Below are 24034 nucleotides of genomic sequence, written 5' to 3' on the forward strand. Positions count from 1 at the left end.
TAAAGAAAACTTAAAAAAAAAAAAATTCCGTGTTCCAGAGAGATTCCTAGTCTGGAATTTACTGTCATCATGCTACAGTGTCATTTAATATGTTGCTCTCTCTTCTGTATATTCTCTGAAATGCTTCGTGGAGCTACAGGCATGATATAATTTCGATTCATTTCCTCGAGAAATAATATTTCACATGCTTTTACTGAGTAAAGAGCTTACAAAGTTGAAAATTTTGATTCTCTTTTTCTTGTTACGTAGAACAATTATCAAATTAAAAAAAAAAAAAAAAAACAGGCACGTGGGTGGCTCCCTAGTTAAGCGTCTGCCTTCGGCTCAAGTCATGATCCCAGAGTCCTGGGATGGAGCCCCACATCGGGCTCTGTGCTCAGCTGGAAGCCTGCTTCTCCCTTTCCCACTCCCCCTGCTTGTATTCCCTCTCTCTCTCTCACTCTCTCTAATAAATAAACAAAATCTTAAAAAAAAAAAAAACTCATCAGTTTCTTGATTACAGTTATTTTAGGTAAGGAAATTTTCATTCAGAAAAACTTGATTCCACATGGGTTTCTTCATATTTATCAATTTTCATTCATAGCATTCTTCAAAGGTAAAAAACAAAATTTTGTGCTGTCTGTGAACTTAAGAATTTTATCATACATTAGGTCTTCATTTAAACTAGTTATTATTGGTAGTAGTATTGCTGTTCAAACTATCCAAACTTAAGTCAGCATTAGCTCCTTCAAATTGGCTCCTGTGTCCTTCTGACCTGAACTAGTAGCCTCTGTTACACATCCTTTATTTTCCAATGTGAAAAATGTCTAGGCTCTTAAAGTAAGTTTCCTGCCCAGATTTGGAACCAATTATTTCTCCGAGGTCATCTGGTATTCCTCTGAATGAAAATACATCATGTGGGCACTAGGGGGGCTCACTACTACTGGGCTGGTCATTTGTTATATGCAATTTTTGCATATAGAACCAAGCAACACATACTTTGGGGGTAAAATGATAAAGTCACATCAATACTTTCAATTTAAATCATGACTACAGGGTAATATATTCTTGCCAGATTTAGACCTCTATCAACTTTATCATATGGTGAAAATACCGTTTTGTCATGAAACCAAAACAAATCTCATTAGGACTGTCCAAGTTCCATGAAGCAGATAAAGGGATGACAGAAGGGGCTTATAGTCATTGAAAAAAATCTCCAAAAGGCTTTCACTGCAGATGATGATACAACTTGCTTGTATTCAGTAAAGAATCAGCCAGGTTTCCAAAGTCACCAACTGACAAGTGAAAAATGAACTTCTAACAAAGTTTCAAAGTATGTGCTCAAATTCTCTGAGCTAGATGTATTTATGAATACATACAGAAATTGGTAATTTTGAAAGATGAAGTGGCTTTATAGTTACAATGCAGGAAAATCTATGGTTCCCCTAAGTTTGAGTTCACATGGAGAAAAATCTGTAGGGTTTATGCTGCCAGTGGCTTCATGCCCCACTACTCCTACTGAGGCTTACAATCTTGATTGGAAAGCTTGAGGATAAGGAGAAATACTTCGATAATTTGCTAGTCCACCACATCCACTTCTTTCACTACCATTCCCCAGCAGTAGAAGAAATAAATGAAGCATGGGGTATGGTACATAAGAAGCCAAAAAGAATCTCTCAGTATTGTCTGAGTAACTCTTTGGATATATCCACATCTTATACCCCAATATAGCTCATCTAGACTCGTGTATACATAGAAGTTGAGCCAAGAGTCATGCATGCTTAGCACAGTCATATTGCTACCAGTATCCCCCAGGGCCATAGTGATCTGGATCTAGCAGTAAATAAGAAATATGAAGACAATGAAGACAAATGAAAGGCTCAATTTGGTTCCCTCTCTAAATACCTGGTGTAGACAAGGCAGAAATTGTGTATGTCTAATGTCAAATATGGATCTGTAAAACAGCTAAGGCAGATGTTACAAGCAGATTCTCCTCTCGGTTGATTGCTATGACAACTGTATAGGAGCTGGTAGAGTCCATTTTCCTTTCTCCAAGAATATCCTCATTCCATCTAAATGATGAGTTTTGATTTGGAAAATGCAATTTTTTTTCTTCTTGTTCCCAGGCGTCCCAAGGCCATTCTTCTGGTCTCCTGGGTGCTTTCCCTGGGAAGGTAAAATCTCACAAAGCAGATCTTGTGGATTCTAATGAAAGAGGCCTCAGAGACCTGAAGAAGAGAGCTAGAGTTCATAGTATGGATTCAAAGTCCCAGGTTTAACTTACACAAGCTGTCAGATCATGGGAAAAGAATTCTAAGTTTCCCTAAAGGGGGAGGAATGAGGTTACACCTGTATAACCAACCAAATACAGGATGCAAGCTCCTGATATAAGAGCTAAAACCAGGAAGGAGGTAAGAGACAGCCCAACAGAGAAGAAACCGGGTCAGAATCTCCATTCTTGCTACCAAATACAATGAACATCCTAAGTAATTTCAAGCATATATGTTCGTGTATGGGCCAAAATTAAATTTTACATTCTGATATGCTAGTTTGAAAGTGCTTAGTAGCAAGTTTCTCACCTATATAGACCTATGCTGTTTCTAAGATAAACATAATTAAAAAATTTAAACCTCAGTTTACTGAGTAACAGTAATCTGGTGACAACGATGTGAAAGACTGAATTTACCTCCACGTACAAATCCATTAGTAGCTATTGCTGAAGTAGACAATCCCGTGATAGTTGTCACAACAGTGGCCATTATAATTACGACAACTGACAGACCTTTAAGGCAAAAGAAAAGAGACTGAGAATATTTATATTTATTTCAACCTGCCTTATCTAGAATTGGTTAGTATACAATGTTTACATTATATTTAACAATTACCTTATTTCTATCCCATTGTAGAAAAATCTACACAAAAATTTTTAAAAATTAACATTAAGACAACACTCTGACACAACCAAGGAAATAGCTTAGAATAATGCCAATTGTTTGAATTTTATGAGGTTCACAGCCTAGACGAGCACATGGTTACTTTGCTTTTTCATTCTCAAATGAATCAAGTAGTATGTAACTTTACTTACCTATTCCAGCTTGACCCACAATCCATGACAATCTAATGAAGAGCATAACACCCCAAATGTTTAACATACAACGTACCTAGGTAAGAAAAGAGGACAAGTTTCAGATGAAGGCAAATGATCAAAAATAATACATCAGTAAATGCAAAACTAGCCAAAAGGAGGACAACATCCATTTAAAACTATAGAAAGTCATTTAAAATTTCTTATCCTTCTCTTTTTAATACTTTTTAAAAAGAACTTAATGAGAGAGCTAAAGTGTGAGATAATTTAAGTGTAATATAACATCACAAAGACCTGAAATAACAAAAGGTACTAAACAAGGTTTAAGAAATATTTTACCACTTCAACCCTAAAGAAATAGTTCCTATTCCTATTTATCCATGCAACTAAGTTTAATTTTTGCTTATTTTTTAATAACATCCTTCTTTCATTTCTTCAGAAGATTTAAGTATTATAAAGTACATCAAAACAAAATGCTAATTGTTCATACACCTTTTTTTTAGTGTATTTATTTAAGTAATCTCTATACCCAGGGTGGGGCTCAGACCCCGAAAGAGTTGTGTACTCCTTTGACTGAGCCAGCCAGGCACTCCTCACACATCTTTTAAAACTCTTAACTATTTGAGAGAGTTTCCAATTTATTTTTACTTTTCCGTATTATGCTTATATAAAAGTCATCTAAAATACTAAAATCTAAGAAAAGGCAAACAATATTACCTGAAGCTTCTTCACATTTATTCTATTGATTAAGCAATGAAATTACTACTGGAACTGGGATTTTCCCTTTGCTTCTCCCCTAAATGTCAACATGACTCAAATTAAGTGCTCCCAATATCCCAATGGGAGGTCAGTTAGTCTACCACTCTTCTCCAGTCAGTTCCTTAGTGCCTATTCCAACACAGAAAAACAGAAGTACATCTGGAACTTAATGACCTGAACCTATCTAATGAAGTAACCTCAACACTTAAGAAAACGATTCTCTTTCCCTGTTCCATGTTAATTTTCATACATTTCTATTCAAAAAATAATGAGGAATATTTAGCTTTACTGCCTGCTCAGCTTTCTTAATTCTGATGCTCCCATCAATTTAATAGTTTCATACTGAATTTCTGAAAAATGACAATATGTGAGATTTATAAGAAGTAATAAAATAAAATTTGGAGGAAATTCAAGTATAATATGACTCTGTTAGTACATATATTCTGTTTCCTTTACTGAATTTAATATCCACAAGGAAAGGAGGTACATATTATTAATTTGGTTTTCCATAACATTCACATAAAAAGAGAAAGAAGAGCTCTCTTAAGAAATGATGAGAACATCAGAAAGATTTTATACTAAACAGAAATGCTCTAAAATTCAATCTATAGGTACATACTAATACACCCTTGATCCAGCCAAACTTCACAACTCCTTTACTTTCCGCAGTGTACGTGACCACAGCATCTCTGGTTGGAGTACTTTCTTCCCCATTGGCAAAGCCATCCTCAAAAGGTTCCTGGTTAGAAAAGGAAATGTGAATTATGCCTAATCATCTGAAGTTTAAAATCACCTGATGAAGACAAATATCACTAAACACATTTATCATATTTACGAGAACACCAGACTTCCAAGAATCAAGGATGTCTGTATACTTCACTTAAAAAATAAATAAATAAATAAGTGAAAGAAAACCCTAATTACTGGTGTTGAAAAAATGTAAATCTTATCATGACAGCAAACCCATTTTAATAATTTCAAATTTTAATTACACTGTGGTGGTATCTAGAGAACAAATAAGTAAGTACAGGCTTAACTAGAAGTCAGTTCAAATCTGTCTCTTCAGCCACAACTTTAGAGTATCTGGTTGACATCCTTCCCACAAATGTAGTTTCAACATTAACAATTTAAAACTCCATCACCAATTAACAGTTCTCCCTCTGTAGTCCATTACAGCAGGATTCCCATGGATCCCAAGATTCATTCCTAACTCCTGCCTTTACTCATTTTGTATCTGCATTCAGTCAGTCACTCAGTACTCTTCATTTTTCTCCTCATAATTTTTCTTAGATTCAGACATAAACTGGTGTTAACGCTTCATGTCTCATTGTATTTTTAGTTTTTCGCTCTCTCCATTCTCCTTCCCCTCTCACTCCCCCTGGTTCTCTTATACTCAATACACTCAAGAACCAGTAACACTGTGTTAAACAGATCACGAGAGGTGAAGGGAGGTACTAGGGCAGAGAAAATGTTTTAGATTTAGAATTGTGTCCCTGATACTATCACCATAGTTTTTCCTTACCCATATGTCAAGAGCAGGGAACAAAATACAGCTGTGTTTCCAACATCATTCTTTAAATAGAAAAGCCAACTAAATCAATTATTATTTAAGCCTGAAAATTACCATGGAGATTTCCTACCATACTTTTAAAAACCATTTCCAGTGGTGCATACCCTCTAGTGAATTCCCAATATAAATTTTTTAAAAAGATTTTATTTATTTGATAGAGAGGGACACAGTGAGAGAGGGAACAGAAGCAGGGGGAGTGGGAGAGGGAGAAGCAGGCTTCCTGCCAAGCAAGAGCCCGATATGGGGCTCGATCCCAGGACCCTGGGATCATGACTCGAGCCGAAGGCAGATCTTTAACAAGTGAGCCACCCAGGTGCCCCAATATAAATTTTTTTAAAATTAGAACAGAGGTATATCAAGTTCTGTGTTACTGGAGAGAAAAATCTGTATCATAATCCAAACTTCCCCTTTTCCCTTGACCAGTATCTGTAAGCCAAGTAAACACATTTAATTATATTTAAAGTACTAATGCTATATGTAGCAATATGTATCAGTATAGGTTCCATATTTATACAGCTAAATGACTGCTAATTCTTAGATTTTTACGGCATAAAAGAAACGCTGCAAGTTAGATGCAATAATTTCTTTTAGTGTATTTTTTGAAAACTAATTCATCTAGGCTTTTTAATGACAAGAAAAAAAATAAAATTTCCAGCTAATCTTCATGTTTGCATTGAAAGACGCAGCAGTAACTTCAACTATGTGAAACACTTGGAAAACAAGCCATTCTAGGATCATTAAGAACTTAAAGATGAATGCTAATGTTAACCACTCCTGAGAATTGACAGGTCTTTAAAAACAGATCATAAGGGACACAAATTATAGTAATTTCCTTGATAACACAGTTTCCTATTTTCTACTGTATCAATGATTACTGTACTATAAGAAGAATACCCTAAGCTTATGGTATATAGAACTAACCACTCCCAATAACAAAAATTATCTGCTATACTTTACCCCAATGATCCCACCCTGCTATGCTTTAACAGATTTATTGAGATTTAATTCATATAATCACACAACTCACCCAAATAACGTGCACAAGTCGATGATTTTTAGTATATTCATCAAGCTGTATAATTATCACAACCAATTTTAGAACATTTTCATCATCTCAAAAAGAAACGCCAAGTCCATCACTAGTCACTCCCATTTCCCCTTTTCTCCTGCTCCTGGCAATCATTTGTCAACTTTCTGTCTCCATGGATTTGCTACTCTGACATGTCACATACATAGAATGGACTCATATAAGGTGTGGCCTTTGTACATGGCTTCTTGCACCTAGCCTAACATTTTCAAGATTCATCCATTCTACAATGTGTTTCAATATTTCACTCCTTTTTATTGCCAAATAACAACCCATTGTAAGAATACACATTTGTTTAACCATGCACTAACTGATGAACATGTGACTCTATTCTACATTCTGATCACAATGAAGTAGCCTCCTATGAACACTGGTGCACAAGTTTCTGTGTGGACATATTTTCGTTTATCATGAAAATACCCTTAGCTGTAGAATTGCTGGGTCTCATTTTTGAAATGACTACTCCTGGTCATCTTTTTTCTTTTTTTGTATCAGACTGCAGAGTGTGACTCCTCATTTCAGAGTCAGTTTATCTGTGTATTCTATTATCCCTCTTCCTCACTTAGTATCTGATATAAACATGGAAATCAGTAACCGTATTGTCAGAAATGTGTTTATGTAGGGGAAAATATGTGACCAGGGAACTGTGTGGTTCAATCACAGATCATTCCACCTTGGCTTTACTTCCACTGCTGCAGATGCCCTATATGGTAGAACATCAATGATGATCCCAAATGGAAAGGGGAAAAAAAACAAAAGGACTCCTCATAGGCACTGATGACTCAATAGTTCAATTATTAAAATAAAGCCAGAATAAAAATTTTTGCCTGTTCATTCAATTAACTTTAAAGTATGGAGAAGTTCCTTGGTTTTCACTGTAGGATACGCAGCATTCTGCATTTAATTTGTAAATGGAGACTTTAAAATACTACATAATCTTGGGGCGCCTGGGTGTCTCAAGTTGGTTAAGCCTCTGCCTTGGACTCAGGTCATGATCCCAAGGTCCTGAGATGGAGCCCTGCATCAGACTCACTGCTCAGTGGGGAATGTGCTTCTCTCTCTCTCTCTCACCCTCTCTCCTGCTCATGCTTGCTCTCTCAAATAAATAAATCTTTCTTAAAAGTTTAAAATATCTTACAATCTTCCAAATATTATAAGAAAATATAATGTCTATAATACACATGAAAAGATCTCTTCCTTCCCATCTCTATTAAAGATGCATATACATCATAGGCTATCTTTTCTAAGGCTAAGTATCAATGTGGGTCTTCCTTTTTTTTTTTTTTTTTTTAAGATTTTATTTATTTATTTGACAGAGATCACAAATAGGCAGAGAGGCAGGGGTGGGGGGAGAGGAGCAGAGAGCCTGACGCGGGGGCTCGACCCCAGGACCCTGGGACCATGACCTGAGCAGAAAGCAGAGGCTTTAACCCACTGAGCCACCCAGGCGCTGCAATGTGTGTCTTTTTTAACAATGCAAAAGCATGCAGGAATTATAAACCTTTTGCTGTGGGTGCTTATCAGAATTTCACCACAAAGTTGAAGATCTAGAGATAATTATATAAGTTTCCACTATACTACAAACAACTGTATTCAAAAAATGAAGATTTTCCAGCATATGAAAACAGTATTTTAAAATAAACACGAGTCCACATAAAATGAAAGTTTATCTTCCTCTCCATATTCCAATAGCTCTATTTAAAAAACTATTTGTTATTAACCTCTAAAGTACAATTTAAAAATTATAATCAAGTACTTATTACTTGCATTTCAATCAACAGATTTATATATAACAAAATTGGGTTAAATTGTATTAACTTCCTGCAAGAACAGGAAACCAAAGCATAATACACATACTGTGTTCCTTTAAATACATTAATTCAGGATAAATAGGGAAATGGTGTGGTATTTTGTCTACATACAAAAAAAATTTTTTTAAATCTTATAATCCAGAAAATTTCACATTTACAATTATGAACTAAAATTATGCTCACACAAAGCTGCATAAATAACATCTTCAATCTACCTAACAAGTTTCAAAAAATGATCAGTTTGTGTTTTTGCCTGTTTTTCACATAATGAATAAAAGGTCAGAAATAACAACATGAGTGAGTTTTATTGGTAATACCATATTAAATGAGATGGACCATATGAGTCAAGTTGATTTGGATTTATTTGGGAGGAAAAAAATTTTCCAAAAATAGCACAGTGATTCTGAGTCTACCAAGCAGGGACTAAGGATGGGGTATGAACAGAATTGGGAAGTGAGGAAGAGACTGAGAAAACAATGGAAGACCCAGAGAGTTAGGCCCACAGTAACTGGAGGCATTTCTAAATGAAATAAAGAGATACACCAATAAATTACGGCAGCCTTATTTTAGTTAGACATGCTGAATTTGAAGAGTCATGAGACAACTGAAGAGTTCTATCAGGCTATTAAAAAATTCATGACTGGAACTTAGAAGAGGGGCCAGGGATAAAGAGCAAGTGGGTGAAGCTATGAAACAGAATGAAAAGAGAAACTTACAGAGAGAAAGCATGAAGAGTTGAACATTTTTCTGAGGATATAGAAAATACAAGAATAAGGAGGTGCCTGGGTGGTTCATTTGGTTAATCACCTGCCTTCTGCTCAGATCATGATCTCAGGGTCCTGGGATGGAGTCCCGCATCAAGCTCCCTGCTCAGCAGGGAGCCTGCTCATGCTCTCTCCCACGTTAGTCTCTCTTATCTCTGTGTCTTAAATACATTTTTTAAAAAATCTTTACAAAAAGAAAGAAAGAAAATACAGGAATGAAAAGGAACTCTGGTCTCCACCCATTATTTCTTTGCAGAGAGTAAAGAAAAAAAGTTTTTGCAGTATGAGTAATCTCTTCTCTCCTCTGTATATTCAAATTTCCACCTCAACTGCAACATTCTTTCTCCTTTAACCATGGTTAACTTTTCACTGCACAATGACTCCCCCACACAAAAACACCATTACCATCAACAAATGCCCCACCAAATTTGCTCAACTGTTATAGGATGTTAATGACTGCAAACCTGGTTTCACCCCACCACAACACCAAAATAGTTTTAAGACATCCCAAGACTTCTCTGCTGCCAAATTTAATGTACATCTTTCAGTCTCTGTCAGCTGGACTTATGAAATGGCATATGATACTGTTCACTACTCTCTGTTTCTTGAATCATCTTGAAATGCCATACTTTCTCTGAGCCTCTTCTACCTAGCAGTTAAACAGGAACACTTGGTCCCAGAGCCATCTCCTTTGCTCATCCTGTATTTTCTTTCTACAATCAGTCTTATCATCTGTAACTTATAGCCTTAAATACTATCTATATGTTAAGTAATAAGCGATGGCACCTGTTCATTTGTAGATCAGAACTCTTGAGTGTGAGTCCTGAGTGTGAATTCTAATGTTGCCACTTAGATATTTTTTTTTTCCTATTCTAATTCTTACCAAATGAGAAAAAGAAATTGTCAGTGTGTTATACACAGCAACTTTTCTCTAAATGAAAAGAAGGAAATGATTTTTCTTTCTTGAATCAGTTGTGGTGAACACTTAACTATCAAAAAAAGAATGTGACGAGAAAAACAATAAGGGCTTAATAATTAAAATCCTTTATAACATAAAAGCATGTTAGATTCCTCAATGGAGGTCTTAAAAACTGTTAGGAAGTTTGTTCAGCTTCCATATTGAACAACTAAACTTGTCTTTCAATTCCCCCATTTAACTTATCTTTTACATATCAAATGTCATATTTCAATTCTGACCAAAGAGAAGACACCACCTATAATACATTGACTGAGTTTCCTCATTTTTCAGTAAAAAAGAAAGAAAAAGAAAAATCTCATGAAATCAAGCTATTGTTTCTTCCCCAGCAGAAGAATTCTCTTCAGATTTTTAGAGACAACATATGATGAAACCAGATTTTTCCAAACAATGGACAAAAATAAAAAAAAATTTTTAGGAAAAAAATACTTAACCAAATTTTTTTTTTTAAACTGCCACTGAAAACTTTAATATTGCTTTAAACTAGCTCTGTAAGCTGGAGTGCAAAGTTATCATCTGCGTACAGCCTTCTCAGTCCTCAAATATGCACATCAACGCGCTTCTCGATGTTAAATGCTTTAGTTCACATTTCATTAAAATGTCAGTGATTTCTCTTTCTTTGGACATCCCAGTCACTAAATCCAAAGAATTTTCATTTCTGGAACAAAAGGTAGCAAGGAGATCTTTACAGCTATACAGACAAGGATGTTAATAGTCACAGAAGAGGACTGTGCAGTGAGTTCTGAACATGTTTTTTTGCACAGTAAGTTGAAAAAGTGTTTATTGTTGGGCAGAGAAGCATCAAGACTGTAGTGCAATCTCTGAATACAGTTAAGTACTAATAAAACACATTTCTAGCAGTGTTTTTTTTTAAACTATCTATTCATTTCAATAGGAATTTAATTTTTATAGTTAAACTGGTAAACACCTGGTAAAAGTGTCTTTGCTCAACAATTTCAGGTCACAATGGGCAAAAGATAATGTTTGCTATTTTATTTTGTTTTATTCATATTTTATTTTAAATATTTTATTTATTTATCTGACAGAGAGAGAGAGAGAGAGAGAGAGATCACAAGTAGGCAGAGAAGCAGGCAGAGAGAGGGGGAAGCAGGCTCTCCGCCAAGCAGAAAGCCTGATGCGGGGCTCGATCCCAGGACCCTAAGATCATGACCTGAGCCAGAGGCAGAGGCTTAACCCACTGAGTCACCCAGGTGCCCCTGTTTTATTCATATTTTATTTTATTTTATTTTTTATTTGTTTATTTGACAGACAGAGATCACAGGTAGACAGAGAGGCAGGCAGAGAGAGAGAGAGAGAGGGAAGCAGGCTCCCTGCTGAGCAGAGAGCCCGATGCGGGACTCGATCCCAGGACCCTGAGATCATGACCTGAGCCAAAGGCAGTGGCTTAACCCACTGAGCCACCCAGGCGCCCCTATTCATATTTTAAAGAACTAATAAGCAAAGCTGCAACAAATGTCTCTTTAGGCCTAAGGCTGCCACAATACTATTTCCAGTTAGACTTAAGGATGCTCAAATATGGACATGCTACAAAAAAGAAGTGCTCCAATCCCTTAACTGTATTTAATATATTAAAAAGTCCAAACTACCATTTAACATTCTTCTGTTATTTGAAGACTCTACATTTACAAAAAGCCACTTCTGGGCATAAATCACAACCACATCCTTCTACTCATTCATATAACATATATTCATTCATCAGTTTTATCAATCACCCTAATAGGTACCTTCCAGCCCTCCTAGACTTGTTATTTTTATACTAAAGGCTAGAGATGAAAGGCAAGTCATCTACCTTAAATGTGGCGCATTTTCCACTATATCAAAGTAGTCGCTAGTAAATTAAATGCTTAACTCATTCAAAAAAAAGCTAGGGTCCTTTTCAATAATACCTTATCTCAAGTCACTGCCTTTCTGTGACAGTAACTCTCCCAAACTATAAAATGGAGATAATAGTCCCTGCCCACCAGTACCATCCCCTTGCAGTCTTGGGGCTCTCTAAATAATGATCAGTTTCTGGTAATGCAGCCTCAAGAAGCAGTTGACATTTCTCGCTTGATGCTATAAAGCCAGCTGATGCAACTAGACTTGTAATCTAGAAATCTAAATTTAAATGCGAGTGCCATGTTAGAAATGTGACATTATGGGGCGCCTGGGTGGCTCAGTGGGTTAAACCTCTGCCTCCAGCTCAGGTCATGATCTCAGGGTCCTGGATCGAGCCCCGCATCAGGCTCTCTGCTCGGCGGGGAGCCTGCTTCTCCCTCTCTCTCTCTCTGCCTGCCTTTCTGCCTACTTGTGATCTCTCTCTCTCTGTCAAATAAATAAAATCTTAAAAAAAAAAAAAAGAAATGTGACATTATGACTCACCTATAGTTATGCAGTTCAAAAAAATTAGAAAACTTAATCTTAGGTGTCCTGCTTTTTCAATGCATGACCACTTTTCAACAAGAACAAGATTACACACTCAGTTGACCCTAGCAGAGCCAGGACAGCAGTTTCCCTAGGACTCCACAAGTTCTCCAGGCAATGAAGTTCCCGTGGCACCTGTTGAGAAGCTCTAACCTATCCCAGCACCGGAAGACTAAAGCTCGTGCCAGTGAGCATCACTTAACTGCTCTTGCAACTAGAGATCCTCTTCCTTTTGTCTGCCTACTGCCTCCCTGAAATATATACTGCATTAAATCTTGATCATGTTGTATGGACCCATTGTGAGTCTATGTTTCTGTGTGAAGGTCTGTTTATTTACAGGAACAAAATTTGCTTTTGGCATCACCTTTGCAACTAGAAAGTGGCTGTGACACTAATACGTTAATTTACACGGTTAATGTGAAGATCACATAAGGTATTCTTTTACAAAAAACAAACAAACAAAAAACTCAAGACTGATTATTCACTGAAGATAAGGCTGCAAATAAAAAACTAGATTATGACATAGTTTTAGTTTTTCAGTAAGACAAGTCTATATGTATTAACTAATCATTTTCTTGCTGCCACAAAATAGGAGTCAAAAATTCATTTACCCTGCCAAATGCTACCTTGCTTTCTAGCATTTTAACCTATGAAATAAAATTTGGATCTCAATCACAACTGACATTCTTATGCAGTAAATCAACCTTACCAAATAATCCAAAGTGACAGGAAAAGACCAACATGAACAACAAAAAAGAATGTGGAGGCAAGGGTGGGGTGTTGATACACAGCTATAAAGTTTTAATGCATTTAACAATTACTTATTCAGAAGAAGGTGCTAGGTACAGTGTAGTAGCTACAGTAAAGAATACAGAAATTTAAAAATATGCAAAAACATTTACCCTTATTTTGTTGTGCAATTCCCAGTTTTGCTGGCAGATGACACCATTTAAATGTTAAAAAATTCTTCTAATTACAACCATTAATATGTCACAACTCCAACATTAAGGGAGATCTCACATAAATAAGACTAAAACAGTAATTCCTTCCAAAAGTTTTAAATTCTATCCTGTATTAATGCTTGCACTGAAAGAAAAACAAGATAGAAAAACTTCCTTAGCAGTGTCCTAAGCTGCCTTAGTACACTTAGTTCCCTCTATTTCCCTATGTTTCTGAGCAATCCCCTTACTATTTCCTCTAAGCACATGACATTTGGAAAATATAACAGAGATAATGGTTTCTTCCCAATTACTTTCAAAGAGTTCAGTTCTGGATGAGAAATGGTTTGTGGGTTAAGAAATAGTCTGATTTTTTCTTTCATATTGGGGGGTGAGGGGAACCCTGGCACTGAATCTGACCCAATCAAACCAAGTCTACAATCATATACACCAGAATTTTCCTACTAACCGAGCCAGATACAATGAAACAGTTTTTCCTGCTTTCAATAAATAGAAGTTACTTATAAAATGTAAGTTGTATATAATCTAGGTCTGTTTACTCATTACCTTTGGGATAAACTAAGAATTCTTAATATATGAGACCTTCATAGTCTAACTGACTTATTTACTTTATTTATTAGATTTGTTTACTTGAGAGAGAGAGAGAGGGAGATGGCATGCATTCACAAGCAGAGGGGGCTGGAGAGGGAGGAGCAGGTTTCCTGCTGAGCAGGGGAGCCTGATCTGGCTAGATCCCAGGACTCTGGGATCATGACCTGAACTGAAGGCAGATGCTTAACAAACTGAGCCACGCTGTGTCCCCTATCTGGCTTACTTTAGTAACAGCCACCATTTACCAAAAACCTACTGTTTTTGGTGTGTCAGATGTTTCCCTAAATGTTTACATGTCCTATTTCCTTAATTTGGCACATCTTTGAGAGGCAGGTAAAATCTTCACTTACAAAAATGAGGAAACAGACTTTTGAGAAGTTAACACATCCCAAACCATAAGCTATTAATGTGTTGGTGCAGAGACTCTTCTAAATGGTTTAAGTCCACATATTACAGTGAACCAGTTAAAGTATTTTGGGCAAGGGGACAAAGACAAATCACCCAACTCTGGAAAGTGATCTGCTCAAACTTCACAATTCCCCAGCCATTCTCACTGTTCAACCCTGTTTCATCTTTCCCTCCTTCTTCTGCTTCCAAATCTAAAGATGCTTTTGACATCGTCCTCCTAACAAAGACAGAAACTCTGCCCTGGATGGTACCACAGGCAATTATTTCTAAATCTGTTTGTACTTTGTAGAAATTCCCCCAGAATCTACAATATCTACAAAACTTTTTGCCCTACAAGATTCTTACAGACGGCTGCACGGGACCACCTATGGAGGAGAAAGAATGGCCAGCATCTAGACATAATCTGTCTGGGAAGGCATATCAAATGTTTAAATATGAAATTATGTACCAGATGGAGCTGTGTGTGTGTGTGTGTGTGTGTGTTACTTAACTTTGGAAGTGTATTTGGAGGCTGTTGTGATATGAAAGGTAGGTAAAATAGGCCTGTCATTCAGTTTCTACATTGTCCAGGACTTCCTTTTTCCACTTAAAAACCACATTGCCTATTCCAGCTAGCAACTCCATTCAACCCAATGTTCCAGGTCATACAAGTTTCTTTATTTCCGGTATATCTTTACCATTGTAACCTCTTGACCCCTGGACCCACCTACACATCCATGTTTTGTTACAACTCACAGTAAGATTTGACATAATTAAAGAAAAGGAAAATATTAGTCAGTTTTAGAAGTTACTGTGTTTTTCCAGTCACAGACTATATTCCTATTTCTATTAATTTTGCTTGAAAATTTTGTACCTGCCTTATTCACCCTCAAACTTCTGTCCTAGAAGTGAGAAAATTATCGACAAGGTTCTAACTAAAACATTTACTCTGATATAATACTGCTTCACTGCTGAAATACTGGTTTAACTGTACTTTCTCCTGGGGAACATTCTGCTTGTTGCTTCCCCAGCTTGTAACACACTTTGAAGATGAATATGTCCCTCACATCCTCTAGGTCTTAGATTAATTGGAGCCTCCTCCTTTCTAGGCTGCCCAACATACAGTTTATTCTCATCAGTGCCCCTTGTACTGTCTTCATAGCATAGATAATACTCTGTGATTGTCCTTTTTATTTACTCAGCTCCTGCATCTATGCATCCACCTCTACTTCTTCAGAATGTATTAAAATGGAGCATCCATCCACAAGGGCACAGACCCTTCCTGTGATTTTACTCACAGACAAAGCAGATGAACATTGAGTCTTTACAGGCCATCTCTACTTTCCAAATAATGTCCTGAAATGGTAAAAGTAAAATTCAAAGTGTCTCTGAGTCAGTTTTAGTTTATAATTTCAGTTCTACTATTCAGTATCTATGTAAACTCTGGCAAGTTATTTAACCCCTCGGGCTGCCAGTGTCCACATCTGTAAAATGGAGATAATAATGCCAATTCCATACTGTTTGAGAAGATGAAGTGAAAAAAACATGATGACTAAAAGAACACAAAAACTCTCATACACTGCTGGTGGTACCCTAAATTGGTAAGCAATTTTGGAAAAGAAAACTGGGCATTATCTATCTCTTCAAATTCAAAACATGCATGATGTTCAACCCAGCAATTCCACAGTAAGGTATAGCCCTATAGATATAAAATACTTATATCAGGGACGCCTGTATAAAAATGCTCATATCAGCACTGTTTAATTGCCAAATTTATATTCAGCAAATTATGTAGTAATTGCCAAAACAAGTAATAATCTAAACATCTATAACTGCAGAATAAATAAATTATAGGATTTCATACAGTGGAAGATGGGTAACATTAAAAATGAATGAAATATAAATACAACCATAGCAGTGAACTAAGGATAACAGATAAAAATATACTGCATGATTCTATTTATATGAAGTTATAAAGCAGGCACAGCTAGACTAAGAGTCTTCAGGAATACATAAGGATGATAAAAGGCATTTAAAAAAAAATCAAAACCAAGTCCCAAGGAAATAATCACCATTAAGTCAGGACCTACTTTCCGTGGGGAAAGAGGACTTGAGAGGGGTGCACAAAGGGCATCTGGGGTACCAGTGATGTTCTCTTTATCTGGGTGATGACTGCATAAGTGTTCACTTGATTAAGTTATACATTTATGCTTTGTGTTTTTCTGTTATAACCCACAATTTTAAAAAAATGACTTGAAAGGTTCAACAAGAACATGTTTTAAGTGCTTGGTGCATTGCCTGACATTAACAAGTAATTACTCAATACGTTTTAGCTATTACTGTAAACAACTAATAAGCAATCTATTACTGCAACTGTCCTGTTGTGCACTTAAATAACCAGATGTTGAACAAATATAAAAGTAAATACCACAAAACAGCATTAATCTAGACTCTACTACACAGCTTCTTATAAATGGTTAGTAGCAGGGCTTAAAATTACCCCTGGAAGAAAAAAATAAAAAAACAATGACTGTTACATACAAACAGGATCATCATTCTGCCTGGTGGTAAATAAGACACAGTGCAAATATCATGGCTTTTATTGTTAAGGATCAAACTGCTAAAAAGTTTTGCAATTTACCTAGTACTGAAAAATGTGTTTACTAAGTTAGATAACTTCCTCTCTTCACTATTTCCCTTAGTGACAAATGATAAGCACTTTATTTCAACTAGGGTTAATGTGAGGAAGCACCGTCTGAGAAGACAAGCAAACTTCTGGGCCCAGCTTTATTTACGCCAATCAAATCATCATTAATGACAGGCAGAAGAGTGAAAATTTTTATTTCATGACACTATTAATAAATATGAATTATTCTTTGTTTATAAGCAGCTTATTATTGATTTAAATAAACCCAAAATTAAATCTAAAAAACATTAAAATTCACAAAAAAATGCAATTTAAATCCTAAAAACAAACTTGAACTAAGGTATTAATACACTTTAAAGATGAAAATCTCTCATATAATTTAAAAGCCATCTGTTTACTAAGATAAGATAAAGTATTAAATTAACATCCTAAAACAAAGCCAAAACCAATAACTAAAAATGGATGTATACATATGCACATTTAGATGCCAAAGTGGCTGGGTTTATTCTAATAATTTTTTCATCAAGTACTAGCGAATTAGCCAACTAGCCAATTATATCATCCCAAAGCTACCAACATTTCCTATCCGTGCTGTCGGTGATTGGTGTATTCAGTGTAATGCTCCCCATACAGACTACTCTCTCAAAACAAAGTATTGTTTTACAGGAATCCAATCTGCTCTGGTTAACAATGGTCTATTAATATCCAGTGGCATTAATGCAAAGCTCAAAACTCAAGTGCCACAGATAAAAGTGGATGGTGTGACCATGTGACTTTACAATGAACCAAGTGAGAACTGCTGATTACAGTCAAAGAATTCAGTACTCTACCTAGCCCATCATGTTCTTTACTAGCCATTCAAGACTGAGTTACAACACTGTGCATTAAAAACAGCGTAATGCATGCATGATTTCAAATCCCATAAAACTTGCTAACTTCAACAAATAATTTGAACCTAACTCAAATTATCAGAACACTTACCACCCCCACTATCAATTAATAATATGACTCTGTGATCTACATTTCAAATTGTTTTACTTTTAAAACAAGAAAGACCAAAGGTTATCAAGGATAAAAATACATGACCAGTGGCAGCATAAGTGGGGAAAATATTAGAAAAGCAATATAGAGAACCATGTGACAATAAAAACTACAGCTAGGGCATGGCATGCACTTGGTATTTCATGTACTTTTCACTATGAATTACTGTCTTTCTCATTTTCTATAGCAGGAAACCAAAGACCAAAGGGGGAAAGTCCTTTTTCTGAGGGGCACACAAGTATTAAGTGGAAAGGCCAAGATTTAAATCCCTGACTGACAGCTCAACTACACAGGCAGGGTAAAGAACCTGGGGCAGATGGAAAAAACAAACAAATATCAGAAAGGAAATGCTCCTGATAGATGCAGCTGCGATGGATGAGATCCCTCAGTATGATGCCTTTTTTACTGGAGACGATTCCCCCAAATGTGTGTAACTCAAATGGATGGAAGCCTAACTAACTAGAAACATCGGAGAAGACAGTCCAAAAACAAGACAGGAATTGAGATTTAAGTGACAATCTCCAGAGAAAAAAATGGAATGATGTCAAGGGTAAGTCCCAAATCTTGGCTAACCATTAAATTACACAGGTATAAGGAAGACCTCCCCACCCCAAGGAGGCAGGCTAATAAAAGCAGCAGCTGAAAACCAGAAAACAGAACAGTTATATCAGCTACCACAGAGCTGGAAAACAGGAACCAGTTTGCAGTCTGAACCCAGGCAGTCAAATACCTGATGGAACAAAAAGCAATAATCCTTAAAACAAAATAAAACCACCACCACCACCAGCACCACCACCGGAAGGCACTATAATGTATTACCTCCATGTTCAATTTTCACTTCTAAGTATTAATAAATAGGGAACTATAGCTCGTAATTAGGAAAAAAACAACCATTAGAGATTAATGCCAAGTAGGTCCAGATGTTGGATTTAGTTGATAAAGACTTCAAAACAGGGGCAACGGGGTCACTCAGTTGGCTGAACGTCCGACTCTTGATTTCGGCTCAGGTCATGATGTCAGAGTTTTGGGACTGAGCCTAGTATCAGGCTCCCCACTCTCTGGGGAGACTGCCTGAGATTCTCCCTCTCTCTCTGCCCCCCTCCCACTCACTGTCACTTGTGCTCTCTTTCTCTCAAATAAATAAATCTTAAGAAAAAAGAAAAAAAGACCTCAAAACAGCTATAATAATATGTTAAAAAACTAAAGGTGAATATGATTATCAATTAATGAAAAGGGTATCTCTACAGAGAAACAGAAGCTATATTTTAAAAATTACAAATTCTAGACCTGCAAATCGCAAAACCTGCAATGAAAAGTTCATTAGATGGACTCAATAGCAGAAGGTAAATGGCAGGAGGAAGCGGTGAAAAGCATTAACTTACAGACAGAAGAAATTTAACAAATTGAAAAACAGATACAGACACACACAAACAGCCCTATATACAAATGCTGAAAGCCACAAGTAAAGAGAAAATGACATGGTTAATGGCCTTCTTATCAGAAACAATGGCGGTGAGAAGACAGTAGAGGTGCATACTCAAAGGGCTGAAAGAAAACCCTATCAACCAAGAAGACCACATCTAGCAAAATTATCTTTCAAAAGTAAACTGAAATAAAGACATTTTCCCATTAACAAAAATAATTTTTTACCAGTTGACCTCCTTTACACGAAGTACTGAAAGAAGGAAAGGACTACCAGCACCATGATCTACAAGAAGAAATAAAAATGAATGGAAATAAATGAGTATAAAATACCATACATCTATTTTTATTTTCTTCTCTTTTTAAAAGCCATATGGTTGTTGAAAGAAAAATGTACAACACTGTACTGGGGTTTCTAATTTATGACAACCAGAGCACTAAGAAAAGGATTGTTTTAAAGTTCCTATATTTTAGCTGAAGAAATTCAGTATTATCTCTAAGTAGAGTAACCACTGAAATAATAATAATAATACAAAGAAACATATCACTAGAAAGTCAAGAGAAGAATTAAAATGGAATACTAAAAAATATCTGATCAGCACAAAAATTGTCAGGAAAAGATTAGGGAATCACAAAACAAATAAGGAAACAGTGAACAAATATCAAAAACACCAAAGCCTATTACAACCAAATTGCAATAGAGGTAAATGGAGACTAAATAAGTCAGCAGAAAATGCAAGTTATGGTTATATACATCATATATAACCATATATGGTTATATACATGTATGGGAGTATTACCCAAACACTCACTTAAAAGAGCAGATTACCGTGGGTGACAGAAAACTTTTATTACTTACTTACTAATGATTAGTTATTTAATGCTAGGTCAAATAAAAAAACAGTAGTTTTAAAATGCACACAAAAACACAAAAATTTTGTAAACTTTCCCTATTTTCCAAAGCTTCTATATTTTCTTTTCATAATGAAATAATAACAAACATTTTAAATAAAGTACAAAATGAAGCGTCTGGAGTACATTTTTAAAGTGTTAGTTTTAAAAAGGATTACTCCTCAGCCTCTTAAAATTCGGTACTCTAGGATGCCTTGAGACTGAAATTTCCTCAAATTGTGTAGTTCGCTGACTCTCTTTTGTATTAAGATTTAAAACACTGTTTAAAAAAATTTAAAAATAAAATAAAACACTGTTGTAAATGTGTGCCTGCACTATGCTAGATGGAGATGCTACAATAACCAAAACTCAAGTGGTGTTCTTTGCATCCATTCTAAAGGGCTACTCTAGAGTGCTATTTACTGAGAACTTTGATTCTGCTTTTCATGATTTTCTTATCTTTCGTCTCTATGACACGCTGGCTGTCTCTGGCGCCACCTCTGCCATGCTCATTTTCCCTTCTAATTTATTTTGTGCCATACTTGTTATAACTGTGCATAAAGTATAACTACATAGTCCACAAGCATAGGTGGGGTGAAACCCTCTGATGTGAAAGCCTTTATGTTAGTGCTGTTGCTTTGTTTAATTAAGAGATCAGCTATTTTTTCAGGTGAGCAAATCTTCCAAATAATTGGGACTGAAAGAAGTGATGCAGTTTAGTAATTTCTCCAAACCCACAAATTTACAAATTTGCCTATTATTATTTCTAGAAATTTACAGATAAGTCAGTGCTGCAAGTAACTTATCATAAAGCTTCACTTCTAAAACAATAGAGCTTGGGTGTTTATGTCTGCAACCATTAGGTTCTACAAAAGAGATACGAGGCACAAGGGTAGGTCAGTCACTTCAGCATTTGACAAGTGATTTCAGCTCAGATCATGATCTCGGGGTCATGGGTTCCAGCACCACGCTGGGCTCCCCACTCAGTGTGGAGTCTGCTTGTCTCTCTCCCTCTGCTCTTCCTCTCACTCAGGTTCTCTCTCTCTCTCTCTCTCTCTTTCTCTCTCTCCATCTCAAATAAAGTCTTTAAAAAAAAAAAAAGAGGGGGAAGTACCTCTCTCTGGAATAAGTCTAACTATTCTACATGAACTCTTCAGGATTCAGATTTATCCATTAGAACTTTTAATATGTCTGATTTCCCTACAGGATTTTAATAGGCCACTGAATAAACATACACGTTTGTCCTAATACCTTGCATGTGAGCTATCCATTAACATACCCAGGTTTAAAAACAGCCATCTGTCACTTACAGGCTATGAGACTTGGGCAAATTGTTATAAGCCTGAATTTATCTATAATTTACCTGGTTTGGAAGTCTATTATACCCAGACTATAGGAAGCTCCTGAAACATGGCAGATCTCCAAAAATTGGTAACTTAATGTAATGCAGTATAGAGTTACTGAAAGGTTAAAGTCAGATCTTTCAGAGTTAACACTTATTCATATAAGGGTATTCCAAAGTTGAGTATCACCACATCAAAAAAATAACAAATGTAGGGGCACCTGGGTGGCTCAATGGTTTAAGCCTCTGCCTTCGGCTCGGGTCATGATCTCAGGGTCCTGGGATGGAGCCCCACATTCGGCTCTCTGCTCTCGGCGGGGAGCCTGCTTCCCCCTCTCTCTCTGCGGGACTCTCTGCCTACTTGTGATCTCACTCTGTCAAATAAATAAATAAAATCTTTAAAAAAAAAATAACAAATGTACTACTGTTATAGACATAACCAAAGTGTAAGACTCTCAACATGCTTTGGGACACTGGTTCTCAAACCTAGCTCTCTGGGAATCACCAGGAAAGCTTATTAAAAACTACATATATATTCTGTGGTAAAGAGGTAGTTTTGTCCAGGTGATTCTTTTAAAAATTCTGAAATCACTAGTTCACAAAAAAAGATAAAGAGAGAAAGACCCAGTTTCAGAAAGATTCAGCCTAAGTATTAGTTGTATGGCTGTAGGCAAACCACAACCTTGTATAATCATATTGCTACTCCAAGACCCTCTTAAAACCTACTTCCTTCAAAGATATATTTGAACACCAAATACAGATATATAAGTTAAAATGCTTTGGATACTTCAACACTTTGTACAATATTAAGAAATTCGGGTGCCTGGGTGGCTCCAGTGGGTTAAAGTGCTGCCTTCGGCTCAGGTCATGATCTCAGGGTCCTGGGATCGAGTCCCGCATCGGGCTCTCTGCTCAGCAGGGAGCCTGCTTCCCCCTCTCTCTCTGCCTGCCTCTCCATCTACTTGTGATTTCTCTCTGTCAAATAAATAAATAAAATCGTTAAAAAAAAAAAAGAAATTCTTCATAGCCTTTCCAATTAAAGACCCAGATTTCCATTCTCAGATGGAAATAGGTACATTCCACTGATCCAATAAATACTTCATGGATGGAGTAATATGTTTAAACACCTTTATGTAAGGAAGGATGCCACGCAACATTACAAGAAAATTTGACTTTAATAATTTTAAACTAGGGGTGACTATTTAATGTGGAAGAAAAGAAATGAAAAAAGGAAAAGAAGTCCCTTTAAATATCACTTTCTTTGACAGCACTAACTGATCTTTCTGTAATGATAAAAATGTTCCAGCTCTCCAATGATCCAATACTATAGCAATTAGCTCCATGTGGGTATTTGAGCACTTAAGATGTGGCTCTAGTAACTGAAAACTTGAATTTTTAACTTAAATTTAGACTTAGTTTCACAGCCATATATAACTACTGGTTATTGTATCATAAGGCGCAGCCCTAGAACATTTAAAAATGTAGTCCTTTTGAGAGATGTGTATGGATAGGGAAAGGCAGAGGAAACAAACAAAAACTAAGATTCCATTTATAACAAACTTTCTTAGGGGTACCTGGCTCCCTCAATGGGTAGAACATGCGACTCTTAGTCAGTGGTTGTAAGCTGGAGCCCCATGTTGGGTGTAGAGATGACTTAAAAGTAAAATCTTAAAAAAAAAAAAAAAAAAAAAAAAAAAAAGAAATTTCCTTATGTAATTTTTTTGAAAATTTTCCAACTAGAAAAAGATACATTTATATGATAAAATGGACGAGTCCAAATCTTTTCTACCTTATCTTCAATGAGCTAAAAAACAACTGTCATGGGTATTTTAAAAAGAAAATAATCATAAAGTAACAAAAATGTATACAGTATTAAACTATATCATACTGGAATTAGCACCAATTAGAATCAGAATATTTGCTCCAAGTTCCAACCCTGACTCAGGAAAATCACAAGTCCTGTAATTTTGGACAGGTTACTGAGCTCTTCTGCTGCTGCTTTTTCCCCCCAAGATTTTATTTATTTGTTTGGGAGAGAGAGAGAGAGAGCACAAGCAGGGGGAGAGGCAAAGAGAGAGGGAAAAGAAGATGCCCCACCCACACTGAGCAGGGAGCCCAACACATTGGCTGGATCCCAGAACCCTGGGATCATGACCTGGGGCGAAGGCATATGTTTAACCATCTGAGCCATTCAGGTACCTCTGAGCTCTTCTGCTTCTTAAACTCCAAATGTGAGTTATCACGGTAATCTGTCAAATGTCCTTTAGAGACTCTAAATAACAAATATAGGGTATGTCAA

At 36.3% G+C, this 24034-nt stretch overlaps 1 protein-coding gene across 2 annotated transcripts in view; it reads right to left on the minus strand.

Annotated features, from left to right (window-relative positions):
• SLC12A2 (solute carrier family 12 member 2) overlaps positions 1–24034 on the minus strand; it is a 103706-nt gene that overhangs the window by 70806 nt on the left and 8866 nt on the right. For both annotated transcript variants that reach the window (XM_044228371.1, XM_044228363.1), the window contains exons 2-4: positions 4443–4562; positions 3065–3140; positions 2666–2761 (exon numbers count right to left, since the gene is read on the minus strand). In XM_044228371.1, coding sequence (XP_044084306.1) covers positions 2666–2761; positions 3065–3140; positions 4443–4562 — 292 coding nt within the window. The remainder of the gene's footprint in view (positions 1–2665; positions 2762–3064; positions 3141–4442; positions 4563–24034) is intronic.

The sequence above is a fragment of the Neovison vison genome, chromosome 1 (assembly GCF_020171115.1).
Source record: "Neovison vison isolate M4711 chromosome 1, ASM_NN_V1, whole genome shotgun sequence".
NCBI lineage: Eukaryota > Metazoa > Chordata > Mammalia > Carnivora > Mustelidae > Neogale > Neogale vison.